This window comes from Lotus japonicus, chromosome 1 (assembly GCF_012489685.1).
Source record: "Lotus japonicus ecotype B-129 chromosome 1, LjGifu_v1.2".
NCBI lineage: Eukaryota > Viridiplantae > Streptophyta > Magnoliopsida > Fabales > Fabaceae > Lotus > Lotus japonicus.
In genome coordinates, this window is record NC_080041.1 from 80,587,852 (window position 1) to 80,610,412 (window position 22,561).

The 22,561-nt window shown below is 41.6% G+C and overlaps 2 protein-coding genes across 4 annotated transcripts; one reads left to right on the forward strand and one right to left on the reverse strand.

Moving 5' to 3' along the window:
- Nucleotides 1-12,304: 12,304 nt before the first annotated feature.
- LOC130718893 (F-box protein At4g22280-like) lies at nt 12,305-15,395 on the reverse strand. Of its 3 annotated transcripts, XM_057569542.1 has the most exons (5): nt 15,207-15,395; nt 14,299-14,999; nt 14,036-14,202; nt 13,595-13,916; nt 12,305-12,571 (listed from the first exon to the last, which is right to left on the reverse strand). In XM_057569542.1, exons 2-4 carry the CDS (start codon nt 14,981-14,983, stop codon nt 13,620-13,622), a joined length of 1,149 nt encoding a protein of 382 aa, XP_057425525.1. In that variant the 5' UTR covers nt 14,984-14,999; nt 15,207-15,395; the 3' UTR covers nt 12,305-12,571; nt 13,595-13,619. The 3 variants fall into 3 exon arrangements, with proteins under 3 accessions (XP_057425525.1, XP_057425518.1, XP_057425510.1); XM_057569535.1 differs by having other exon boundaries at nt 14,036-14,995; nt 15,207-15,394; XM_057569527.1 differs by having other exon boundaries at nt 14,036-14,999; nt 15,207-15,394.
- Nucleotides 15,396-19,515: 4,120 nt separating this feature from the next.
- LOC130732105 (uncharacterized) lies at nt 19,516-20,377 on the forward strand. Its single transcript, XM_057584221.1, has 3 exons — nt 19,516-19,861; nt 19,954-20,055; nt 20,144-20,377. The coding sequence occupies exons 1-3, from the start codon at nt 19,607-19,609 to the stop codon at nt 20,261-20,263; spliced, it is 477 nt and encodes a 158-aa protein (XP_057440204.1). The 5' UTR covers nt 19,516-19,606; the 3' UTR covers nt 20,264-20,377.
- Nucleotides 20,378-22,561: the final 2,184 nt, after the last annotated feature.

Here is a 22,561-nt window from a genome sequence, read left to right on the forward strand (position 1 = left end):
CCCAACCAGAGGAACCGTATGAAGTGTACTGTGATGCTTCGCATCAAGGTTTGGGATGTGTGCTGATGCAGCATCGGAAAGTAGTGGCTTATGCTTCACGACAACTGAAGACTCATGAGAAGAACTATCCGACTCATGACTTAGAACTTGCTGCCATTGTGTTTTCGTTGAAAATCTGGAGACATCACTTATATGGATGCAATTTCACCATATTTAGCGATCACAAGAGCTTGAAGTACTTGTTTGACCAGAAGGAGTTGAACATGAGACAACGACGTTGGATGGAGTTTCTCAAGGATTACGATTTTACCTTACAATACCATCCTGGAAAAGCTAATGTTGTTGCTGATGCATTGAGCAGGAAAATGCATATCTCGTCAATGATGGTGAAGGAGCTACAACTGCTGGAACAATTCCGAGATTTGAGTTTGGACGTAAGAGTATCCGAGGGAGAACTGAGGTTCGGGATGATCAGGATTACCAATGGATTGATGGAAGAAATCCGAGACCAACAGTTACAAGATGAATTTTTACTCGGAAAAAGGAATTTGGTGATTCGGGGTAAGGACCCGGAATTTAAGGTAGGAAGTGACAATATCCTACGGTGTAAGGGTAGAGTTTGCGTACCCAACAACCCTGACCTAAGGAGGTTGATACTGGACGAAGGTCACAAAAGTAAGCTGAGTATTCACCCTGGAATGGAAAAGATGCACCAGGACTTGAAGGTGAATTTTTGGTGGCCAGGAATGAAAAGACAAGTGGCAGAATACGTAGCTGCATGTTTGACCTGTCAAAAGGCGAAGGTGGAACATCAGAAATCTGCGGGTATGCTACAAAGCTTAGATGTACCTCAATGGAAATGGGATAGCATATCGATGGATTTTGTCGTGGCGTTACCAAGAACTCAAAGAGGATATGACTCGATTTGGGTAATCGTGGATCGACTGACTAAGTCGGCTCATTTCATACCGGTGAGAACTACGTACAATGTGGATAAGCTATCAGAGATTTATATAGCTGAGATTGTGCGACTTCATGGAGTGCCAACAAGTATCGTTTCCGATAGAGACCCGAAGTTTACTTCACATCTGTGGGGAGCTCTTCATGAGGCTTTGGGAACGAGGCTGAGATTAAGCTCTGCTTATCATCCACAGACTGATGGGAAAACTGAGAGAACTATCCAATCATTGGAGGATTTGCTACGAGCGTGCGTGTTAGACAATAAGGGCAGTTGGGACACCCTATTGCCACTGATTGAATTCACATATAACAACAGTTTCCATACGACCATAGGTATGGCACCGTATGAGGCATTGTATGGCCGCAAGTGTAGAACACCTTTATGTTGGTATCAGGATGGAGAGAATTTGTTAGTAGGACCGGAACTTCTGCAACAGACAACTGAGAAGATTAAACAGATCAGGGAAAAGATGAAGGCTTCTCAGAGTAGACAGAAGAGCTATGCAGATCAAAGGCGCAGAACCCTAGAATTCGAAGAAGGAGATCATGTGTTCCTGCGAGTTACCCAGACTACAGGAGTTGGTCGAGCAATCAAGTCAAGAAAGCTGACGCCAAAGTTCATTGGACCTTATCAGATTACTCGTCGTGTAGGACCGGTAGCTTACCAGATCGCACTACCGCCTTTTCTATCAAATGTTCACGATGTATTCCATGTGTCACAACTGCGGAAGTATATTGCTGATCCGACGCACGTCATCGAGCTGGATGACATTGAGTTGAAGGATAACTTGTCTTTCGAGACACCGCCAATCAGCATTGGTGACACAAGGGTAAAGCAGCTGAGGGGTAAAGAGATCGAGTTAGTGAAGGTTATTTGGAACAAGGACACCGGTGATGCAACGTGGGAGCTGAAGGAAAAGATCAAGGAACAGTATCCAGAACTTTTTACTGACCCTTAAGTTTCGAGGTCGAAACTTTCTTTTTGGAGGGTAGTAATGTAAGGCCCAAGTTTTAACGTTTTGGATAAGTGAATAAAATAAAAGAGTTATTTGATTAAGATAAATTTGGGAAGGAAAGAGGTTCAGGAAAAGTCCAAGAATGTATCGAAAAACCGAAAGGGTTATAGCACGATTAACATACGCTAAATCCTAGGTCGAAGGTATTAGTGAATAGTTAATTTACGCTTTAGGACACGATGGAAACTAATTCCAAAAATCCTCAGAGAAATGTTAGAACTTCTCTTTTCCGTCCTTAAACAACCATTTCGATGCGAAATCCTGGAATGTACGAACGTCAAATTCCAATTCTCGGAAGTTTGCCGAAACGGAATCCCTGATAGTTCGAAAAACCTAAGATCGACAGACGATGAAGACTTTTTCTATCCGGAAACTCAAATGAAGATTCCACCCGCGTTCTCCTACTTCTCTCATCATTCCTAATCTTTCTTCAGAAGGAAGTTTTCTCATCCGACGATCACTGCAAAAAGTAGTTTTTCGGGATAAACCGACTTACACCGACTTATGCCGATTTTGGATCTTTTGGTTTAATTCCAAGAATTCTATTTTGAGTTCTGGAATTCTGTCGCCAGAACCTATCTTAGAATGCGCAGAGGAACGCGCAGGAAAAATCGGAATCGCAAAAAAATCATTTTTCCGTTTTTTCCAAAACCTATAAATAGTTGAAAAATTAGATTTTTTTCACAAAACCCATTTTCCCCACCCCTCCAAGCCGCGAGTTTCTAGAGAGAGAGAGAGATCCGGATCTTCGTCGTTTCTTGCCCGTTTGCTTCACCGTTCGTCACTAATCGAAGACCTCGAGGTAGGTAATCTATACTCTCCTTCGAATCGTCGTTTCTGTCCATTTCTCCTGCGACTTTCTGAGTTCAAAATTTTGAGGTTTTTGAAAAACTGTTCAAATCAGTTGATTTCAGCGTCTAAACTTCTTCCCTGCATGCTCCTGAGCGTGTTCTGCGGATTAGATTTTGTCAAATGTCGACGAAATGCCGCCGGGATCAATTTCTACCCTAAATACCCATTTTTCGCCAAAGTCGCAACCTTTACGCTCTAATCTATCGACTTGGCTTAGTGCTAGTAGGATTTGTCGTCATAAACGTCGTTGTGGACGTCCCCATCCAATTTGTTTTTCAAAAATCCAATTTTGAAATTCTGAGCTAAAAATAATGACCAAACTACCCCTATATCAGTTTTCGATCCGAAAATTTTTCCGAGCCTAGAACCGTCTTAGTTACGGCTTATGTTAACCTAGGAACCAAGTTTGATCGAAGAAAAATCGACCCTTCCAATTAAGGAAAGTGGCCGAGAGCTATATCAAGGGGGGAGGAGAATCCGATTTTTCGAAAACTTGTCTTAACGCGTTAGATTGTCGTACCACAGAGGTAGTAGTGTACTGTGTAACCCTAGGACTCTTTGATTGCTGAGTTTCTGACTCTTGGTGTTGATTTCTGTGATTTTTGCTTAAGGTTCGTTTGAGGAGATTCCAAGAAATCAAGGAGAAGAGTTTGGAGAACATCTTGAGGAGGAAGCTGGAAGACCCACCGGTGAGGGCTACTCTCTGAATTACTAGATAATGCTTTAGGTGTCGATGAAATTCGACTTGATTTATGTGTTATGCACCTAATTGCTAAATGTCTGAAATGATTTCTGAGGCTTCGGCCGAACTTGTTGAGTACTTGATGCCATGATATTGTGTGCTAAATGATTCACATGCTATGTGCTACATGGTTAACTTAGGATGTGTTGGAATATGCTGTTTATGTCTTTTGGTTGAGCTGCTTCAATGATGCTATTACACTTGTACCTGAGATTCTGAAAAGTGAGGATTGCGGGCAGGTCATGCCGAATTTTTATGAGATTTTGAGAGAGTTTTAAAAAGGACGAACGGAGTTCGGACCTTGTCATGCTCCAATGGATCGAGACCTTCTCAGGGAATTACTTGGGTTTATGGGAACTTTGAACTCTTAGGGAATACGATAAGACAAAAAGAGCTATTTTTATTAAGAAATTCATAAGATACTAAACAACCTCTAAACCTTTAAATAAAGATAACAATCTCGGATGCAAGCTTTGGATTGATGTTTAGTTTTGGAAAATGAGAAGTGTCGTCGGATCCAAGTGTTGGGAAGATTTCGAGTTTTGGGTATGTTAATACTCATTCGCTCTGGGAGCAATTGTTTAGCCATCCAAGGGATGAGCCGAGAAGCTTCACGGAGGTGTGAGACCTTGTGAATGCGTGATACTCCACTGAGGTGTGAGACCTTGTGGAAAGCATGGATCTTCACTGAGGCGTGAGACCTCGTGAACAGCATGAAACTTCATTGAAGCGTGAGACTTCGTGCAAGTGTGTAAATTCACTGAGGCGTGAGACCTCGTGAAAGCATAAAACTTCACTGAAGCGTGAGACTTTGTGAATGTGTGAGACTCCACAGAAGCGTGAGACTTCGTGAGAGCATTGATGACTCGAAGAGTTGTCGTGAGTGGTTGCACTCTTTTGTTTATGATTAATTGTATTTTGTCGCAGAATCGACATTTACCTTAGGGTATTTTTTTTAGAGACTTTAAGTTAGCTAGAACACGTGGCGACGTGTCGGGTGAGGTCGGAGACGTTGTTTGGCTAATCACTTGCATTCATGCACTCATTTTGAGGTTAATACACGGCGTGATACCGGACCTCGGTGGATTCCAAAATGGTCATAAGACCCGGATTTCCATATTTAGGACACTACGGTGGTCCTCAGTAGCAGACGGAATGGCAGACCTACGGGTTCACTGCTGATCTGACTACTTTTGTGTGGTGTAAGAGACACGCGAGCAGGAAGGTACCCACCGTGGCTGGTGTTAGGGCCGTCTCGTTGATGTCCATCCTTCTTCCGGAATGCATTTTGTTACCCAGCATTGCATTTCATGCAACATACATGCTAACTTGTTTGCTGAGTGTGATTGGTAACTGTTTATCCTATTTTTTTGAGGCATGCTACTTGTTTTTGTGGCTCTTTATATTTATTGTGATACATGCAACCCTAGGAAGCTACTCCAAAACTTATAAGCCTGAGAGGCGAGTATATATTATTCTATAATTATATCTGGCTTTATTAATTATATAATTCTTTGGAGTTGACCCTCGCGTCTGCTGTGTGTGTTTGGGCGGACTACGCCATTTGTCAGATGAGTATGGGGGATTGGTTTACCATGGTCAGCCCGTCAGGGGGGACCAGGTACGAGATGCTTGACCAAGACGACCCAGGTGCATGGGTGGTCGATCCCGAGGGCCACCGTGCGACCTACACCGGTCGGATCATGGAGGACCGTGTCGATCGATTTGGACGCTTGACGGAGGGAGTAATGAGGAGGCACATAGTGAGCTTCAACCTGCCTCCAGGAGTACACTGTGGACCCGGCTTGGGAGTACCTCCACCGCCACCATCTCCTTCAGATGATGAGGACCCTTCTGAGGAGTTGCCAGTAGGTGGGGCTTCGACGGAGTCTAGTCCGTCTACTGCTGCTGCTGTCGTTGCGGATCTCGTTCCGGGCCCCGAGCCCGAGAGTCCAGTGCGGGAGCGCATTAGGGTGGACAGAGAGGGCAGTGTTGAGTACGCCGATCTAGTCGTCCTGGATGCAGATTCGGATGACGACCGCGCTAGCATGTAGGATCGAGTGCTAGTGTGGGCTCCTCGGGTAGGGATAGTGTAGGAGTTGTGTCGATGCTCTGACCGTCATGTTTCCGTTTTTGGGGACCGGGTAGTTTTCCTACCGGTAGCTTTTGTGTGGTTTCCTATGGAGATCACAGAGAGCTGGTTGGATTTAGGGGGTCTTTTCTTAGGCCGCTGGGCCAACTTGCTCTCAGTTTTTGTAGGTTAGTGTTGCGGACACAGCATCTTTATTTTGGACTGTACATATTGCCTTCGGGCGTTACTTTTTCTGTCACCCGACACGAGGCATGTATATATAGTTGTATAGTAGTTCCTTTTATCTTTTGTTGGGGAGTTTTATTGCTTTCTGTCTTCAGTTATATTGTCGAAAAAAAATAATTCACGTTTTTCCGCTTAAAGTATTTTCTTTTGGTTACTAAAGTGACGCCACCGAAATCGGGGTGTTACATCAATCACATGATGTTGTAATTGATATTAAACATGATTGAATTATAATTAGAGAGTACAATAAAAAGTTAAAATCTAATTCCTATATCTTGAAATTATACAATCCAAAAGATGAATTTTATGAAGAAAAAAGTCATTTAATATTATAAGACTATATTTTGAAAATATTTGTAGCTTTCGTTGACATATAACACAATCAAGTAGTTTCAAATAAGTTATTATAAAAATATAATGGTAAATATCTTAAAAGAATTTAAACAAAAAAACAGTTACTTTCATCTCCTTCCTCTCGGTTGTGATTTGGGGTTGGTCGTTTAAGGTTCTTGGTGTCGTAACAAGGGCTGAACATGGTGGTTCTAGCAGATAAGGAGATAGGCAGTTTGGGAGGTGAAAGTGGGAGGTAGGTGGGGAAGGGGAGGAAGGGGAAAAGTCTACCATAACTCTAGTGCAAAGTCTAGAATACCCCTGGTGCACCGGTAGACCAAAATATTAATGTCCACCCTATTCTGCACCATAAAATATCTTATTCCAAAAACAAGTTTAAAAGGTTGGTGATGTCTTTTGTTCTTACCAATACTTTTTCATCTTTTATGGACTTGTTCAATTCTTAGGGTTTATTTTGATTGTAGTTTTAGTTTTTTGTTTTCAGAAACTATTTTTAAAAACAGTTGAAGAAAAAATTGTTTGAATAAGATGTTTTCCAACATAAAAAATGTAATTTCAAAACTAAAATTAGAAATAGATAAAATCTTTTAGATATTATGGTATTAGTTTTTAAAATTGAAAAATGAAAATTGTTTTTGAGAACATTGACAAACAAGTTTTTAAATTTTTTAAAACTGAAAATGGTTTTCAAAAACAAACAAGTCATTAGTCTTTAATTCATTTTAAAATCACTTTGTGGTAACTTCATTATAAGAGTGGAGATAAGCATAAGCAACACTTGGGATTGCTTTACAAGTGTAACACCCCGATTTCGGTGGCGTCACTTTAGTAACCAAAAAGAAATACTTAAGCGGAAAAACGTGAATTATTTTTTTTCGATAATGTAAGTAAAGACAGAAAGAGATGAAACTCTAAAACGAAGATAACAGAACTAATATACAATATGATTACAGCCCCCCACTGTAAGTTGTAAACCACGTCACGAGTAAACCTCCAGTGACGGAAAGTAAAAGAGAGTAACGCCCGTAGGCAAAAGTACAAACCAAAAGAAAAGTCAAGTGTCCGCAACACTATCCCTCAAAATGAGAATGAGTTAGCCCAGACGGCCTAAAACAAGACCTCTTAGCCCAACCAACTCCCTGTGATCCCCGTAGAGGAACCACACAAAAAGCTATAGGCGGGAAACTACCCTGTCCCCAAAGAAACAATGACGGTCAGAGCTAAGACTCTACTCCTACACTAATCCCTACTCGAGTAAGTCGCTCGGTGGCCAGCGGGGTCGACCACCCCTGAACCGTAGTCCTCCTGATCAAGCTTCTTCAACCTAGTTTCCCCTGGAGGGTGAACCATCGTGAACCGGTCCGCCATACTCATCTGACAAATGGCGTAGTCCGCCCAAACACACACAGCAGACGCGAGGGTCAACTCCAAAGAATTATATAAATAATAAAACCAGATATATAGGGTAATAATTATTTAGCCTCTCAGGCTTATACGTTTAGGGATAACATCCTAGGGTTGCATATATCACAATGAATATAGAGATAATAATAACAATTAGCATGCCTCAAGTAGGATAAACAGGTACCAATCACACTCAGCAACTAAGTCAGCATGTATGTTGCATGAAATGCAATGCTGGGTAACAAAATGCATTCCGGAAGAAGGATGGACACCATCGAGTCAGCCCTAACACCGGCCAAAGTGGGACCATTCCGCTCGGGCGTCTCTTACACCACACAAAAGTAGTCAGATCAGCAGTGAACCCGTAGGTCTGCCATTCCGTCTGCTACTGAGGACCACCGTAGTGTCCTAAATATGGAAATCCGGGTCTTATGACCATTTTGGAATCCACCGAGGTCCGGTAATCCGCCGTGTATTAACCTCAAAATGAGTGCATGAATGCAAGTGATTAGCCAAACAACGTCTCCGACCTCACTCGACACGTCGTCACGTGTTCTAGCTAACTTATTGTCTCTAAAAAGCCTACCCTAAGGCAAATGTCGATTCTGCGACAAAATGAATTAACCAAAAGAAGAAGAATGTACTTGGGAACTCATGGTTCCCGGCTAAACTTTAGATAGCCAATCAATAAACTGCTCATCGAGCGAAAAGGTACCGAAGTACTTGGAAACTTATAGTCTCCGGCTAAACTTTAGATAGCCAAACATTAAACTGCTCATCGAGCAAAAGAGTTTCAACATACTCGAAGACTTGTATATTTCCTCATAACGTGGACTCGACGACACTTCTCATATTTCCCAAACTAATATTCAGGCTCTAAGCTCTTATCTAAGGGTATTATTATTGTACAAAGGATTTAGAAATTGATTAATGTCTTATGAGTTTTCCGTGATAAAATAGTTTTCATTTTAATCTTATAACACTTCCTAAGAGTTTTCAGAGATCCCATAATCTCAAATAATTCCCTGAGAAGGTCTCGATCCATTAAAACATAACAAGGTCCGAACTCCGTTCGTCCTTTTAAAACTCTCTCAAAATCTCATAAAAATTTGGCATGACCTGCCCGTAAACCTCACTCTTCAGAATCTCAGGTACAAATGGAATAGCATAAATAAAACAGCTCAGTCAAAAGCATAAACAGCATATTCCAACACATCCTAAGTTAACCATGTAGCACATAGCATGTGAAACATTTAGCACACAATATCATGGCATCAATTACTCAACAAGGTCGGCCGAAGCCTCAGAGAACAATTCAGACATTTAGCAATTAAGTGCATAACACATAAATCAAGTCGAACTTGTCGACACCTAAAGCATTATCTAGTAATTCAGAGAGTAGCCCTCACCTGTTGGTTTTCCAGCTCGCTCCTTGGACTTTCCTTCACAATCTTCCTCCTCAAGTCCTCCGAATTCCTCAAACGAACCTTAAAGCAATTTCACAGAAATCAATCACAATGAGTCAGAAACTCAGCAAACAATAAGTCCTAGGGTCACACGGAACACTACAACTCCGTGGTACGACAATCTAACGCGTTAGGACAAGTTTTCGAAAAAGTCGGATTTCCTCCCCCCTTGGTATAGCTCTCGGCCACTTTCCTTAATTGGGAGGGTCGATTTTTCTTCGATCAAACTTGGTTCCTAGGTTAACATACGCCGTAACTAAGACGGTTCTAAGCTCGGAAAAATTTTCGGATCGAAAACTGATATAGGGGTAGTTTGGTCATTATTTTTAGCTCAAAATTTCAAAATTGGATTTTTGAAAAACAGATTGGATGGAGACGTCCACAACGACGTTTATGACGACAAATCCTACTAGCACTAAGCCAAGTCGATAGATTAGAGCTTAAAGGTTGCGACTTTACCGAAAAATGGGTATTTAAGGTAGAAATTGATCCCGGCGGCATTTCGTCGACATTTGACAAAATCTAATCCGCAGAACACGCTCAGGAGCATGCAGGGAAGAAGTTTAGACGCTGAAATCAGCTTATTTGGACAGTTTTACAAAAAGCTCCAAACTTTGAGCTCAGAAAAACATAGAAAAAGTCGACAGATCTGACGATCAGAAGTGAGATATAGTTTACCTACCTCAAGGTCTTCGATTAGCAACGATCGGTGAAGAAAACGGGCAAAGATTCGCGAAAATCCGGATCCTCTCTTTCTCTCTAGCTGCTCACGGTTTTTGGGGGAGGGAATGGGTGATTTTTTTTGCAAAAAAATCTAATTTTCAAGCTATTTATAGGTTTTGGAAAAAGCGGAAAAAAGATTTTTTTTGCGATTCCGATTTTTCCTGCGCGTTCCTCTGCGCATTCTAAGATAGGTTCTGGCGACAGAATTCCAGAACTCAAAATAGGATTCTTGGAATTAAACCAAAAGATCCAAGATCGGCATAAGTCGGTGTAAGTCGGTTTATCCCGAAAAACTACTTTTTGCAGTGATGATCGGATGAGAAAACTTCCTTCTGAAGAAAGATTAGGAATGACGAGAGAAATAGGAGAACGCGGGTGGAATCTTCATTTGAGTTTCCGGATAGAAAAAGTCTTCATCGTCTGTCGATCTTAGGTTTCTCGAACTATCAGGGATTCCGTTTCGGCAAACTTCCGAGAATTGGAATTTGACGTTCGTACTTTCCAGAATTTCGCATCGAAATAATTGTTTAAGGACGGAAAAGAGAAGTTCTAACATTTCTCTGAGGATTTTTGGAATTAGTTTCCATCGTGTCCTAAAGCGTAAATTAACTATGTACTAATACCTTTGACCTAGGATGAAGCGTATGTTAGTCGCGCTATAACTCTTATCGGTTTTTCGATAAATTCTTGGACTTTTCCTGAACCTTTTTCCTTCACAAATTTATCTTAATCAAATAAACTCTTTTATTTTATTCACTTATCCAAAGCGTTAAAACTTGGGCCTTACAACAAGCCTTGAGATAACAAGATTTATATCTAAAGTTTTCCAAATATGACTATATGAGTTTCGATCGGGTAACCTACATCTCAGGGGCAGTGGTTAGGGTGAATCCATTTTTAAGTTTTTTTATAAATAAATGTTAGTTGTTACTTGTTAGTAATGTTAGTAAATTAGTTTTTTTTCAAAAAAAAAATGTTAGTAAATTAGTTCATTCATTAGAGTTTAAATCTTGCCTCCTTCGCCCTTCATTCTCTCCAACCCTTATGTCCCTTAACTCTTACCATTCATGCTAACCATCAGGACAGTGATACGATGATTTCGATCCTCTTCCAAAGAAAGGGTCGTACCACAAAATAAATAAACAAACTACATTCACTCCCTCCAAAGTCTAAACAAAAGAAAAGAAAAAAAGGATATTGTGGAGAGGATAAAAAATTATAAACTGAAATATAATAAAAAAATTGATCCTTCAAGCAATTGAAGAGGAAGAATCAAAAGGAGCATATGTTGAAAGAGGTTGATTTATTCACACTCCTATTATTTTTCACTTAATTTACACTTCAATTTTTATCTATATCTTTTTTGAGAAAAAGAATGATACACCGACGGTATAAATTTTTTTGGCTTAATTGCATTTTTGGTCCCCCACGAATGATAAATGTGCATTTTTTGTCCTAAACGTTTGAAAATAGCAGAATCAGTCCCACACGTTTGTCTCCGTTAGCGTTTTTGGTCCCCTCCGTTAAAATTCTAATAGAAGTTACTCATTGCACCCCATTTTACTATTCCCACCCCTCACTGGGACTATAAATGCACATTTAGAAGAAGTGGTTGATGGGTCCCCCACGAATGATAAATGTGCATTTCTAGTCCTAGTGAGGGGTGAGAATAGTAAAATGAGGGTGCAATAAGTAACTTTTGTTAGAATTTTAACGGAGGGACCAAAAACGCTAACGGAGACAAACGTGTGGGACTGATTCTGCTATTTTCAAACGTTTAGGACCAAAAATGCACATTTGTCATTCGTGGGGGACCAAAAGTGCAATTAAGCCAAGTTTTTTTACACCGTCAACCAATCAGATTTTAAGGATGAGTCACATCAATTAATAAAATTAAATAAAAAGAGAGATTTTCTCACATTCTTGAAATCTGATTGGTTGACGGTGTAAAAAAACTTAAAGAAATTAAACTCATCTTTTTTCTCGTTCAATTGTATCACCTATCATATCTTTTACTTTCTCTTTTTTTTTTCTCTTCATATCTCCCTTTTTTTCCACTCCATTTACACATAAAATTGGGTGTGAACACAACTTTTTCCATCTTGATGGGCAGAGGATGTATTAAGGCTGATAGTTCACGGGAGTTTTTCCATAAGTCAATAACTAAATACATGCAGTGCTGCAACAGAATATCTGCACACAAATTCATCTTCATTTCTGATATCCCGGAAAAAGAAAATATTGCAGATTTTTGAAGACTATTGTTTCGTGGAATCGTCATCCATACTAAAATTAACACTTCCAGTTTGATGGTTAATGCATGGACATTTTTAAGGACATTTGTGCATTTTCTTCTCTTAACAACAATAGGTGATTTTTTGTTAATCTTTTTTATTCTTGCCAAATAAAGAAGGGAGAAAATGATGCAGATAATGCTTGTGGCAGAAGGCAGAAACCAATACGGATGCTCAAGTTCATAAAATGGGGGGACAACTTTGCATACAGATGCAATGACTAATTTACCATGCAAACTTGGTCAAGGTATCCAGCTCTTTACAGTTTACAGGAATGTTTAATGCTGAAAAATTTGACAGTAAAGAAAACAACAAAGGTCCCAAGGGTCTGCATAAAAGAACTCATAGATATAGAACTTGATCACAACCAAAACTGACACTAGGATGCATCAAATTCAGAATTGGTAACTTGTTCCATTCTCACATTCACATCATAGCATCAAGATCTGTATGGAATAGGAGACATATCAGTAATGGATGCAAGGATAAAAACTTACATTTCTAATGATATTGGATGTTGAATGAGCTATATAGAATCTGTAAATGCTGCCTAAAGACCAACAAATTCAATTTTTGTATTTTCACTTGTAAAGTTAATACAAGATTTGCTTCTCATTTTTAGAAGACAACTATGAGCAAGCAAATACCAGGCGTTATGAATCTCTTGCTTCAAAATAATACAAAGACAATGCTGTTTTTTTTATATAACAAACGTTAAGATGATTTTGCTATTCAGTCATATCAAAATTGACCAAAATATACAATTTTCTACTCAATCATAGAATTTAATGCATGTTACAAGCCATGAGTAGAGAACACAGTACAAGTAGCTGAGTCACAGTGCAAGTTTTGGTTCTATCTATTGCGATGGTGGTTGATGCACAGCACAAATAATTTTGAGGGAGAAAAGGGAAACTATTCAAGAAGTGATGGTTGATGAGGGTTGAGGGAGAGAAGTGGACTTGAGGAAGAGTTTTCAAAAAGAGGCAGAAAAAGTTGAACATTTTCTTATTTTTGGATGATGTTATGTGGGGGAATAAAGTCTTTTAATGATTAACTAATAGATTTTAAGACTTCTGTCTTATCCTTCATCTTCTATTTTATCTTGTCTCGTGACCATTTTTAGAATCAAACATGAAACAAGTATTTAAGTCTATCTAGCACATCATGTTTTAGCAAATAAAACGCACTAAGATTCTATTTTCTATGTTTCTTCAACATCTATGAATTTGTTCTTTTTATGTTCTCATCAACCTTAATTAATCTCAAGACAAGCAAATGCATAACTCCACTCTCAATCCTAGCTTTGGAGCATGAACTTAAGCTGAAATAGGATACAATCATGTTATTAAACAAAATTTGTTTCTCTACCTAAGGGCCTCTCATAATAACCCCTAGATAATCAGTTAGTTATACACACAGAGACCTCGCAAAAAAAGGGGAAGGATGCAAAAACAAATACATGTTACCTTCTTAAAAAAATGAATGCCAACTTCACATTAAGCAATCTATGATTTCAACTTCTGCTGACGGCGCATTTTGGACCAAAAAGTCCACTATTTCATCGGTGAAAGGTGCAGTTCGCAGTCGTCTTGTTTTCCATAAAATGTCAGCTTCTTTCCGTAACTTGGCAGCTTCTTTCCGTGACTCAGTAGCTGCTTTTTTTAACCTCACACCTCTCATCACATGTGTCAGCATGTATGAAAGTGGTTCCCGTTTTATCTTCAGTCTTTTCAAGTTAGCCAATGAAGGGAGCTTAATCTTCAATATATCAGGAACTAAGAAAAGAACCTAAGAATGAGGGTGAATTAGATAATGCAAGTCAATTGATTTTTAACAAAAAATCGAAATTAAAACAGCATCTTAAGAAGAAAGTAAAAACAAAGCCTCAAAACATGCTAAGGTAGTACCTGAAGAGTGTTTGTAGTAACAGTCAATGATGTTATATTAACAAAATCTTGCAGCCAGCTAAGGAGAATTAGAGGAGGATCCGGAGAACTTAACAAAATATCTGCATCAATATTTACTTCCTTAACCGAAGATAGACCGCTCCCACAGAGGTACTGAGAGGGCAAATCTGCGCAAGTGAACCTATAAAGACATGGTGTGGATAGCTCAATTGTGTAGAAATCCAAAGTAGGACAACACAGAGTTAAGTTGACGAGCGCCATGCCTGATATGCAGAGAGTTCGTGCATCCTTTAGCTTACAATGGTCAATGATCAAACTATTCAATCTGTTAAACGCAGAAAATGGGTCGGCGCGGTCGTTGTCGTTTGAGCAAAAGGTGAAATTCCCCAGATGCAAGGTGGTTAATGCTGGCAAATTCAGAGATTTAGGGAATAAAGTGATATCACTGTAACCTTTAGGGTAAACTATGAGCTTAAGAGATGTTAAAGTATGGCATGTGAAAATGCAAGGTAGCAGGTGCTGCATGTCACATTCGACATAGATTCCTAATTGCTGGACATTGTGCGAAACAGCATAGTTCACAATTCTTTTGATGAGGGGAGGCTGGATGCAACCCATACGCTCAAAATCGAGAGCGTGCAGCGCAGTGGAGCCATCACGACGGGTCAAAATGGTAGACACGAATTTGGTGAAAAACTTGAATGTGTCAAAATCTGCGGAGAGTAAAATAAGGTTTGGAAGGCGTTTCCAGAGATCCTTCCATCTTTTGGATAACATGCATGTCTGAACTGCGTATTTGGCTTTCAGAAATGACAAAATGTGAAGGAGAATACAATCATGCAAGTCACTGAGCCTGTCTTTGTTGTCTTCAATTTCAGTCTCATTCTCACTGTTCCTCCCTCTCTTCGCCTTCGGCGCAATCAACATCTCATCCGTTGAATTAGACATTCAGATAACTACCTACCTAAGCATAAAAATGCAAAAGAAATAGAATGAATTTCTGCAATCTAAATCAAAGAACACGGACTAGAGAGACAAAGCAGCAATTATACAGTGAGTTTTCAAAAACTAAGCCAAGTCTGTAAGCAATGGGGGAAACAACCTAGAAAGTATACAGGATGATAATTCGGGAAAAATAGAAAACGAAATTGGTTCAGGGAATGAGAAATACCTCTCGCGTTTGGTTTATTTTGCAGATTGGGTGTAATTTGTAAACCCTAGAGCGGCAAAACACCGATGGCGCCGTCGCGTCAGCACCGCCGTCTCCCTGAACGGTGAAGTCGACACTAAAACACTGACGAGAAACGCTCGCACATCACCGAAAAGTATATGGAGTTAAAGGGAATGAGTGGGCAATGGAAGAGTGAAAGAGTTCAAGTCGGGATTTAGGTTTTGCGCCCCACCCTTTAGGCTACGCGCCCCAGGTTTTTTTTTTTTATCCCAAAAGTACTCATCGGTAAATGATTTACCGATATCAAAATACGAATCGGTAAAACATTAACCGTTATTGTTCCTCAAAATGAACACCTTCATACCATTACCCAGAACACGAAGAGCCATATCGGTTAATCATTCACCGATTGTATTATTATGTCGGTAAATCATTTATCGTTTTATTTTCTGCCAGTTTGATCACCTTTTCGCCATTACTCCTCCCTCCACCAACCCCTCCACCATTACTCCTCCATGAACAACCCCCCACCAGCCCCCCATAACTCGCCCACACAACCTTATTCTATCATTACTCCACTCCTCCCTCACATTTCACCTTCCCACCACCACCACCATCTCCACATTTCCACCACCACCACCACCAACACCACCACCACCAAGGGAAAGCTTTAAACTTCTGGTAAGTGTTGTTAGCTTTTGGTACTTTATTTATAGTTAGTTTAAGTAGTTAGTTGTTAGTTTAAGTAGTTAGTTTAGTTAGTTAAGTTGGTAATTTAGGCTGCTGTATCGTGAGCTATATCGGTAAATGATTTTCCGTTATAGGATCGGATTATGATATTCCGGTATAGGATCGGATTTTGATTTGCCGTTAATGTGTCGAATATTGATTTACCGTTTTGGTTCCAGGGATGACAGATTCCTTTTTTTTTTGCTGAATCACAATTGATACATGCTGCTGGAGTGGAAAATGATAATCCAGAGGAGCAACCGTCACCAGTTGAACCTCCGATTATATCTATAGATGTCTCTCATTTGTATCAGACTAATCAGGTACTCATTGCACAAATTTTTGCATGTTTTGTTTATGCTTTATTTATGCCTTGTTTTATGCCTTATGCCTTGTTTATCCTGAAACAGCGTTTCCCTTTGAAAGATGATCTTATGAAATGAATTCGCGACATTTCTATGGCAAATAATTTTGTTTTGGTGACAACAAAGTCTGATAGTGGTGCGAAGGGAAGAAAAGAATATGTCATTCTGGGGTGTGAGAAGCATAGTATGTATATTCCCTACAGAGATCCTGATCTTGTTGAAGGAACGTCAACACAAAAGACAGGTTGTCCTTTTAGGCTAAAAGGACGACCTACGAAAGATGGTAAAGGTTGGTGGTTGAAGGTGATGGAGGGTAGACACATCCATCTCGCAGCTGGGTCACTACTTGACCACAATTACGCTGGTTGACTGAATAGTGAGGCGAAGGAGGACGTGATAAATCAGGCTAAGACTTGGGTTCCACCTAGAAAGATCTTGGCGTCCTTGAAGGAAAAAGATCCTTCAAACTTGACTACCATCCAACAAATTTATGGTGTTTGCAAGCGGTTCAGACAATCCGTTCGTGGGTCACTAACAGAGATGCAATACTTGCTGAAGAAGTTGGACGGTGAGAAGTATGTTCACTTCGAAAGAAATGAACCCGGATTGGAAGTGATTAGAGATATATTTTGGGCTCATCCGAATGCCGTCAAACTTTTCAACACATTCCCATATGTAGTGATCATGGATTGCACATACAAGACCAGCAAATACAATCTACCCTTGCTAGAGATTGTTGGCCTGACCTCCACGGATAAAACATACTCAATAGCATTCTGCTACATTGGTAGTGAGGGCACATAGGACTACATTTGGGCATTGGAGTGTATGAAGTCTCTAATTTCCGACCAATCCAGGTTGCCTAAAGTGATTGTGACGGACAGAGATCTTGCCTTATTGAGTGCTGCTTCATAAAGCCTTCCCACCACTACTCATTTACTATGCTTGTGGCACATCAACAAGTGTGTTTTGGCAAAGTGCAAAGAGTATGTTGGCACGGATGATTTTGCTCAAGAGGTTATGGACAAGTGGGCCGAATTGGTAGATGCTCCAACAGTTCCAGAATTTGAAGCTCATTGGATTGAATTGTTTAACATGTGCAAGCTTAAACACAAGTTAAAATTTGCCACTTATTGTTCTACTACATGGTTGGTCCATAAGCAGAAATTTGCCAAGGCATGGACAAATCATGTGATGCATTTTGGAACAACAACAAGTAACAGGTACAAAAATTATGTCATGACTTGCTATATGTATTTCATTTCATAGATTATTACAGTATTAATTCTTACATGCGCGTTGTTGGTTTGCAGGGCTGAAGGTGCACATGCCAGTTTGAAGTTGATGTTGCGGAACAGTAAGGGTGACCTGGCCACTTCATGGGATGCGTCGCATAGTTTGACCATCAATCGCCACACTGAGATAGTAGCATCGTTTGAGCGCAGTATGAATAAAATTGATCACATTTTCAAGACCCCTTTCTACACAAATATTAGGGGATTTGTGTCAAACAAATGCTTGAAACTCATTGATGCTGAACAGACAAGAATGCAGTCCTACGGCGGTAGATGCGATTGCTTATTGAGAGAGACTCATGGACTACCTTGCGGTTGTCAACTTGCAGGTTACCGGTCAACCACTCTCCTGTCAACTACTTCCAATTATTTATATTTGTGATTCAATGTGACATGTTTGTGAACTTGCAGATTACGAGAGGATTCCGTACGAGGCCATTCATCCATTCTGGAAGAGCCTAAGTTGGGAGCATGTACCTGTTGCAGATACTGGCAGCTCAGCTATTTGCGGACTAAACCATGGAGAGATGCACCCAGAAGTTGAGGCATTGACACGTTATTTCCATTCTTTGGATACTGGAGGGCAGAGTATGGTGAGGAGGAAGCTTCAGGCGATATATTGTCCTGAAAGCAGTACACTATGTACTCCTGAGCTTCGGATAAAGTCCAACCGCACTCCTAAGTTGAAGGAGAGCAAACCACCCAAGGGTCGAGCAATAGGATCCTTGACTCGTGATCTTTCAGCGTTTGAACTTACTGACAAGAAGATTAAAGAGGAAAAGAAGTCTTCACAACCAGCAAAGAGGAAGAAGCGTGCGAAGAAGTCTGATACAAGCCATTTCATGTGTAACTTTCCAGCCTTTCTCCATCCATATATTGACACAATTACAAATGTTGGGGATGATGGTAACTGTGGCTATAGATCCATTGCTGCATCACTGGGGCATTCGCCGGGCAGGACGGTTGGCCTTGGGTTAGGGCTACATTGATAGAAGAACTTGAGACCAATGTGTTCATGTATAATAGGATGTGGGGCACAAAGGTTGTTGATGGCTTACATGAACGACTCACTCTTCCTCTTGGTGACCCGACCACCCCTGAAAAATGGTTTCAACTGCCAGAGATGGGATACCTTGTTGCCACAAAGTACCAATTGGTTCTCGTATCCTTATCCTCTATGGGTTGTAACACATACTTTCCACTGATAGGAGCCGGTCCACCAGATTTGCATCTTGTTTTAGCTATTGGTACAGGTATATTTTGACCAAATACACTAATATTTTAGCTGCCTACTAGCTTGTCGATTAATTTTTGTATGTGGAAGTTATCTAATTTTATGGTTATTCTCTAAAATGTAGCTCCAATTAACTCCTGGACATCCTATGCCGACTATTGCTCCCCAGTGGGATTGGCATGCTGATCTTGCCTCCAAATACTGGTGCAACCCATATGGTCCACGTTTAGACATGTATGCTGCACAATTCCAAGCTTGGCTTGGTGTTTTTAGTGGTCATGCAGACTATGTGGACATCACCACAGATTGAGTGTTCTTGTATTGTGTAATATTAATTTGTAAACTCTATGTAATTTTAATTTTGTGGCCCTTATCAATAGGTTGTTGTTAATGACAACTATTTAGACATCACCGTAGATTGGCAGGTTCATGCGTGTACTTTTGGTAATGTTAATTTGATGTACGTTGAATAGTATAGCTCATTTGTCATTTAATTTCATTATCAAGGTCTTGTCATTTTCATTTTCATTACTCTCCACCACCAACCCTGACATTACTCTCAACCACCAGCCCCAACCACACTTCTACCATCCACCAGTACACCATAAATCTTTTGACCAATTTGCGGACTATAAATCTCTGTTGTGTCTTGCCTCTTCTTTCTACACAATGGAACAAGACCCAAATCCATTCGTCCGCCATTGCAAATGTCAAAGCAACAATTCTGGCAGCTCTCGTCCTCTCATTCCTGGCCCGGCTGGCGCCATCCAGGCTGCCATGTATGCCCGTAGATCCACCCCTAACACACCACTAATTCCGACCCAGGAAATCGTGAGGCGTGTGCTAGATCACGAATCAACCGAAACCGATCCTGATTTCAACTCACATGCTTGGCTATCAGCCCTGCAAGAGTGGGGAATTGCCACTCCGCTGGGGTCTCTGATAGCGAACGTTGAGAGGGTGGAGAATGTTGTTGCTGTTATCAAATCTTGCACTCCCAATGGGTTCGGAGATGCGAAAGTTACCCTCAAGGTATGTCTTGTCCTTGCTTTTGTAAGGCCTTGCTTTTGGTCCCCCTTCTCTAACCGTTCTTATTTATTTCTCAAACGATTTCAAAAATTTAGGACCCCACGGGTGCTGTTGATGCTAGCATCCATCGCAAGGCCTTTACCCACAGTGAATTTGCGAATGACATAACTGTTGGATCTGTTCTCGTTCTCCAAAAGGTCTATCCCCTAGAACCTAAACATGAAACTTGCTTCAGTTTTTGGACAACTAAGCATGGTTTGATTAAAGTATGCAATTTACTTGCAGGTTGCTGTGTTTGCACCTAGAGGAACTGTTTGTTATCTTAATATAACATTGCCCAACCTAGTCAAGGTATTTCCAAAAGATTGCGGAGCCCATGACTTCATCGATATCACAGAGGAATAATTTTGTTTTCTGTGTTGCTTATGTTTAATTTGGTTGTGTAACCATTTAACTTATTGGCATGGATTATTACATGCTTTGGATTATTTATGTTGTCGTTGTTACTGTTTTTTTCATTATGAGAGAGTCATAATATTAATACTAAAAATAGAACACATGTAAATAAAAAGAGGCAAGAGTCATAACATAACATAAAGAGTCCTAACATATACATAACAATTGATCCCACATAACAAGAGTAATAAAATCAGTCTCCCCGACCCCGCCCCCTACGACCTCTGGGTCCACGAGCTCTACCTCCACGAGCACCCTCTCCAGGATCACCCTCTCCACGAGCTCTGCCTCCACGGGCTCTGCCCCCACGAGCTCTGCCTCCACGAGCTCTGCCTCCCGCAGCTGCGGCTCCTCGAATAGCAGAAAAGGAAACTCCCTGGGTACCAACGAAGGAACTCCGTCGAAAGAGTTCGAGCGCCCTCTCAGTGAGGATTCGTGGCTGTGTCCCTGGAGCAAGAGCACCTGGAACCTCCAGTGACTGCTACAACAACTCCACACCCCTACGTATAGCAGACTGCATAAAAATAATATACAAAAAAAATGTCATTAACAAAAATCACAATTGAATGGATAAAAATAATATACAAGTTTAGAATCCAAACTTACCACGGCACTAAGCTCCTCCCTCCTATCCTCAAGGATGATGAACACATGGGACACTCTGCTATACCACCTCATGTAACCCTCCACCGCCTCTCCCGAATATGTAGCAGGGATCCCTTGAGGGCGGAGGTGCGGCTCAAACTCAGCATATGCAGCATCTGCGGTCTCAGCAAGGGACCCCGTCATCTGGATCTCAGAGGGGTGTCGAGGGATGTCCTGTATGTAGCCAAACTGGCGCATAACCTTCTCTGGTAGATGTCGGCTCACAGACCGGCCGTAAGGTGTCCTGATGTAGCCGGAATAGAGGGCCCTGGGATCCCGCGGTCGAACAACCCGATGGTCCTCAAATGGGGTCCATGCGATATCATCCAATGTAAGCTCATCCAGCATGACTCGTCTCTCATCGAGTCCGGAATGCGCGATCCGGGACGTGGACCACCGCTGCGCCCTAGGCTGGTCCTGTGTGTAGCCGGGTACCTTTATCCTGATAATGACGCTGCTGGATATGTACTCATATGCCCATGACAGCAAGAGGGAGGTGAACCCTCCGATCTGGGCGGTCTTCCTGCGGGACGCACGACTAAGCTGTTCGTACAACGATGCCAGCGCAATCGCACCCCATACGTACTCCGACACGCGACCGAGGTCCTCCAGCATCCCGATCCAGTAGACAGTAGTGTGGTAACCCCCACTCTTGCTGGCAAAGATGGTGGCACCAAGCTGGTTCACCAGCCAGATCCTAGCAGCATCCTCATGGCGGTGCTCTACAATGAAATGAATTAAGTTAACAGTTATTAATAATACGCTAAAAATTAATACAACTTAATAAAGTAATGATTAAGACATACCATCCAAAGCAGACGTATACATGGCCTTCATAGTAAGGAACCGGATATTCTGGCCACCCGCCGCCTCAAACTCAACAAGATAATCAGTAGCAGATCCTCCCAGGAGCTGGGAGCAGAGCGCTGCACACTCATCTCGCTCCCCCCTGCCCGGCGTGTAGAACCTCGACCCCGTGGGAAGATGGAGAAGAGCTGACACGTCGTCTAGGGTGATAGTCATCTCCCCGAACGGCATGTGGAAGCTACTCGTCTCCTCATGCCATCTCTCAACAAGGGCTAGTATGAGAGGTGGGTCTGTCTCCGGTAACCCGCACCAAGGCAGGGGATACAAACCCGTCTGCTGCAGCAGCTGTCGCACATGTGTATGGGCCTCTGAATCGCCATCATAGGGGAGGTTCCATACCTTCCCCCCAACAGTGGCCACCCTCAGTGTCCGACGGTCATCGTACCGCGGGTCTGTGCGTAGAAGTGCCTGCCACGTCCAAGGAGCCTTGTGGTCGGGATAATGCGCAAGAAGCGACAGATCCTCAGGCCCCCCCGTGAAACGGTGCCACCCTCTGGATGAGGTCATCCACACCGCCCTCTGCCCGCTCCTCTGGCACGACATCAGCAACATCAATCTCATCCTGAAGAATAAGAGGCTCCTCCTCCTCACCACTAGCCTCAAAAGAAGACTCCTCACCACTAGGCTCAGAAGAAGACTCCTCGTCAGATGTCTCCTGACGAGGTAACTCAGCCATCGGAGACAACGGAGTAGGATCCAGCTCAGCCGCATCCTGAGTAGCAGACGGAGCCGGAG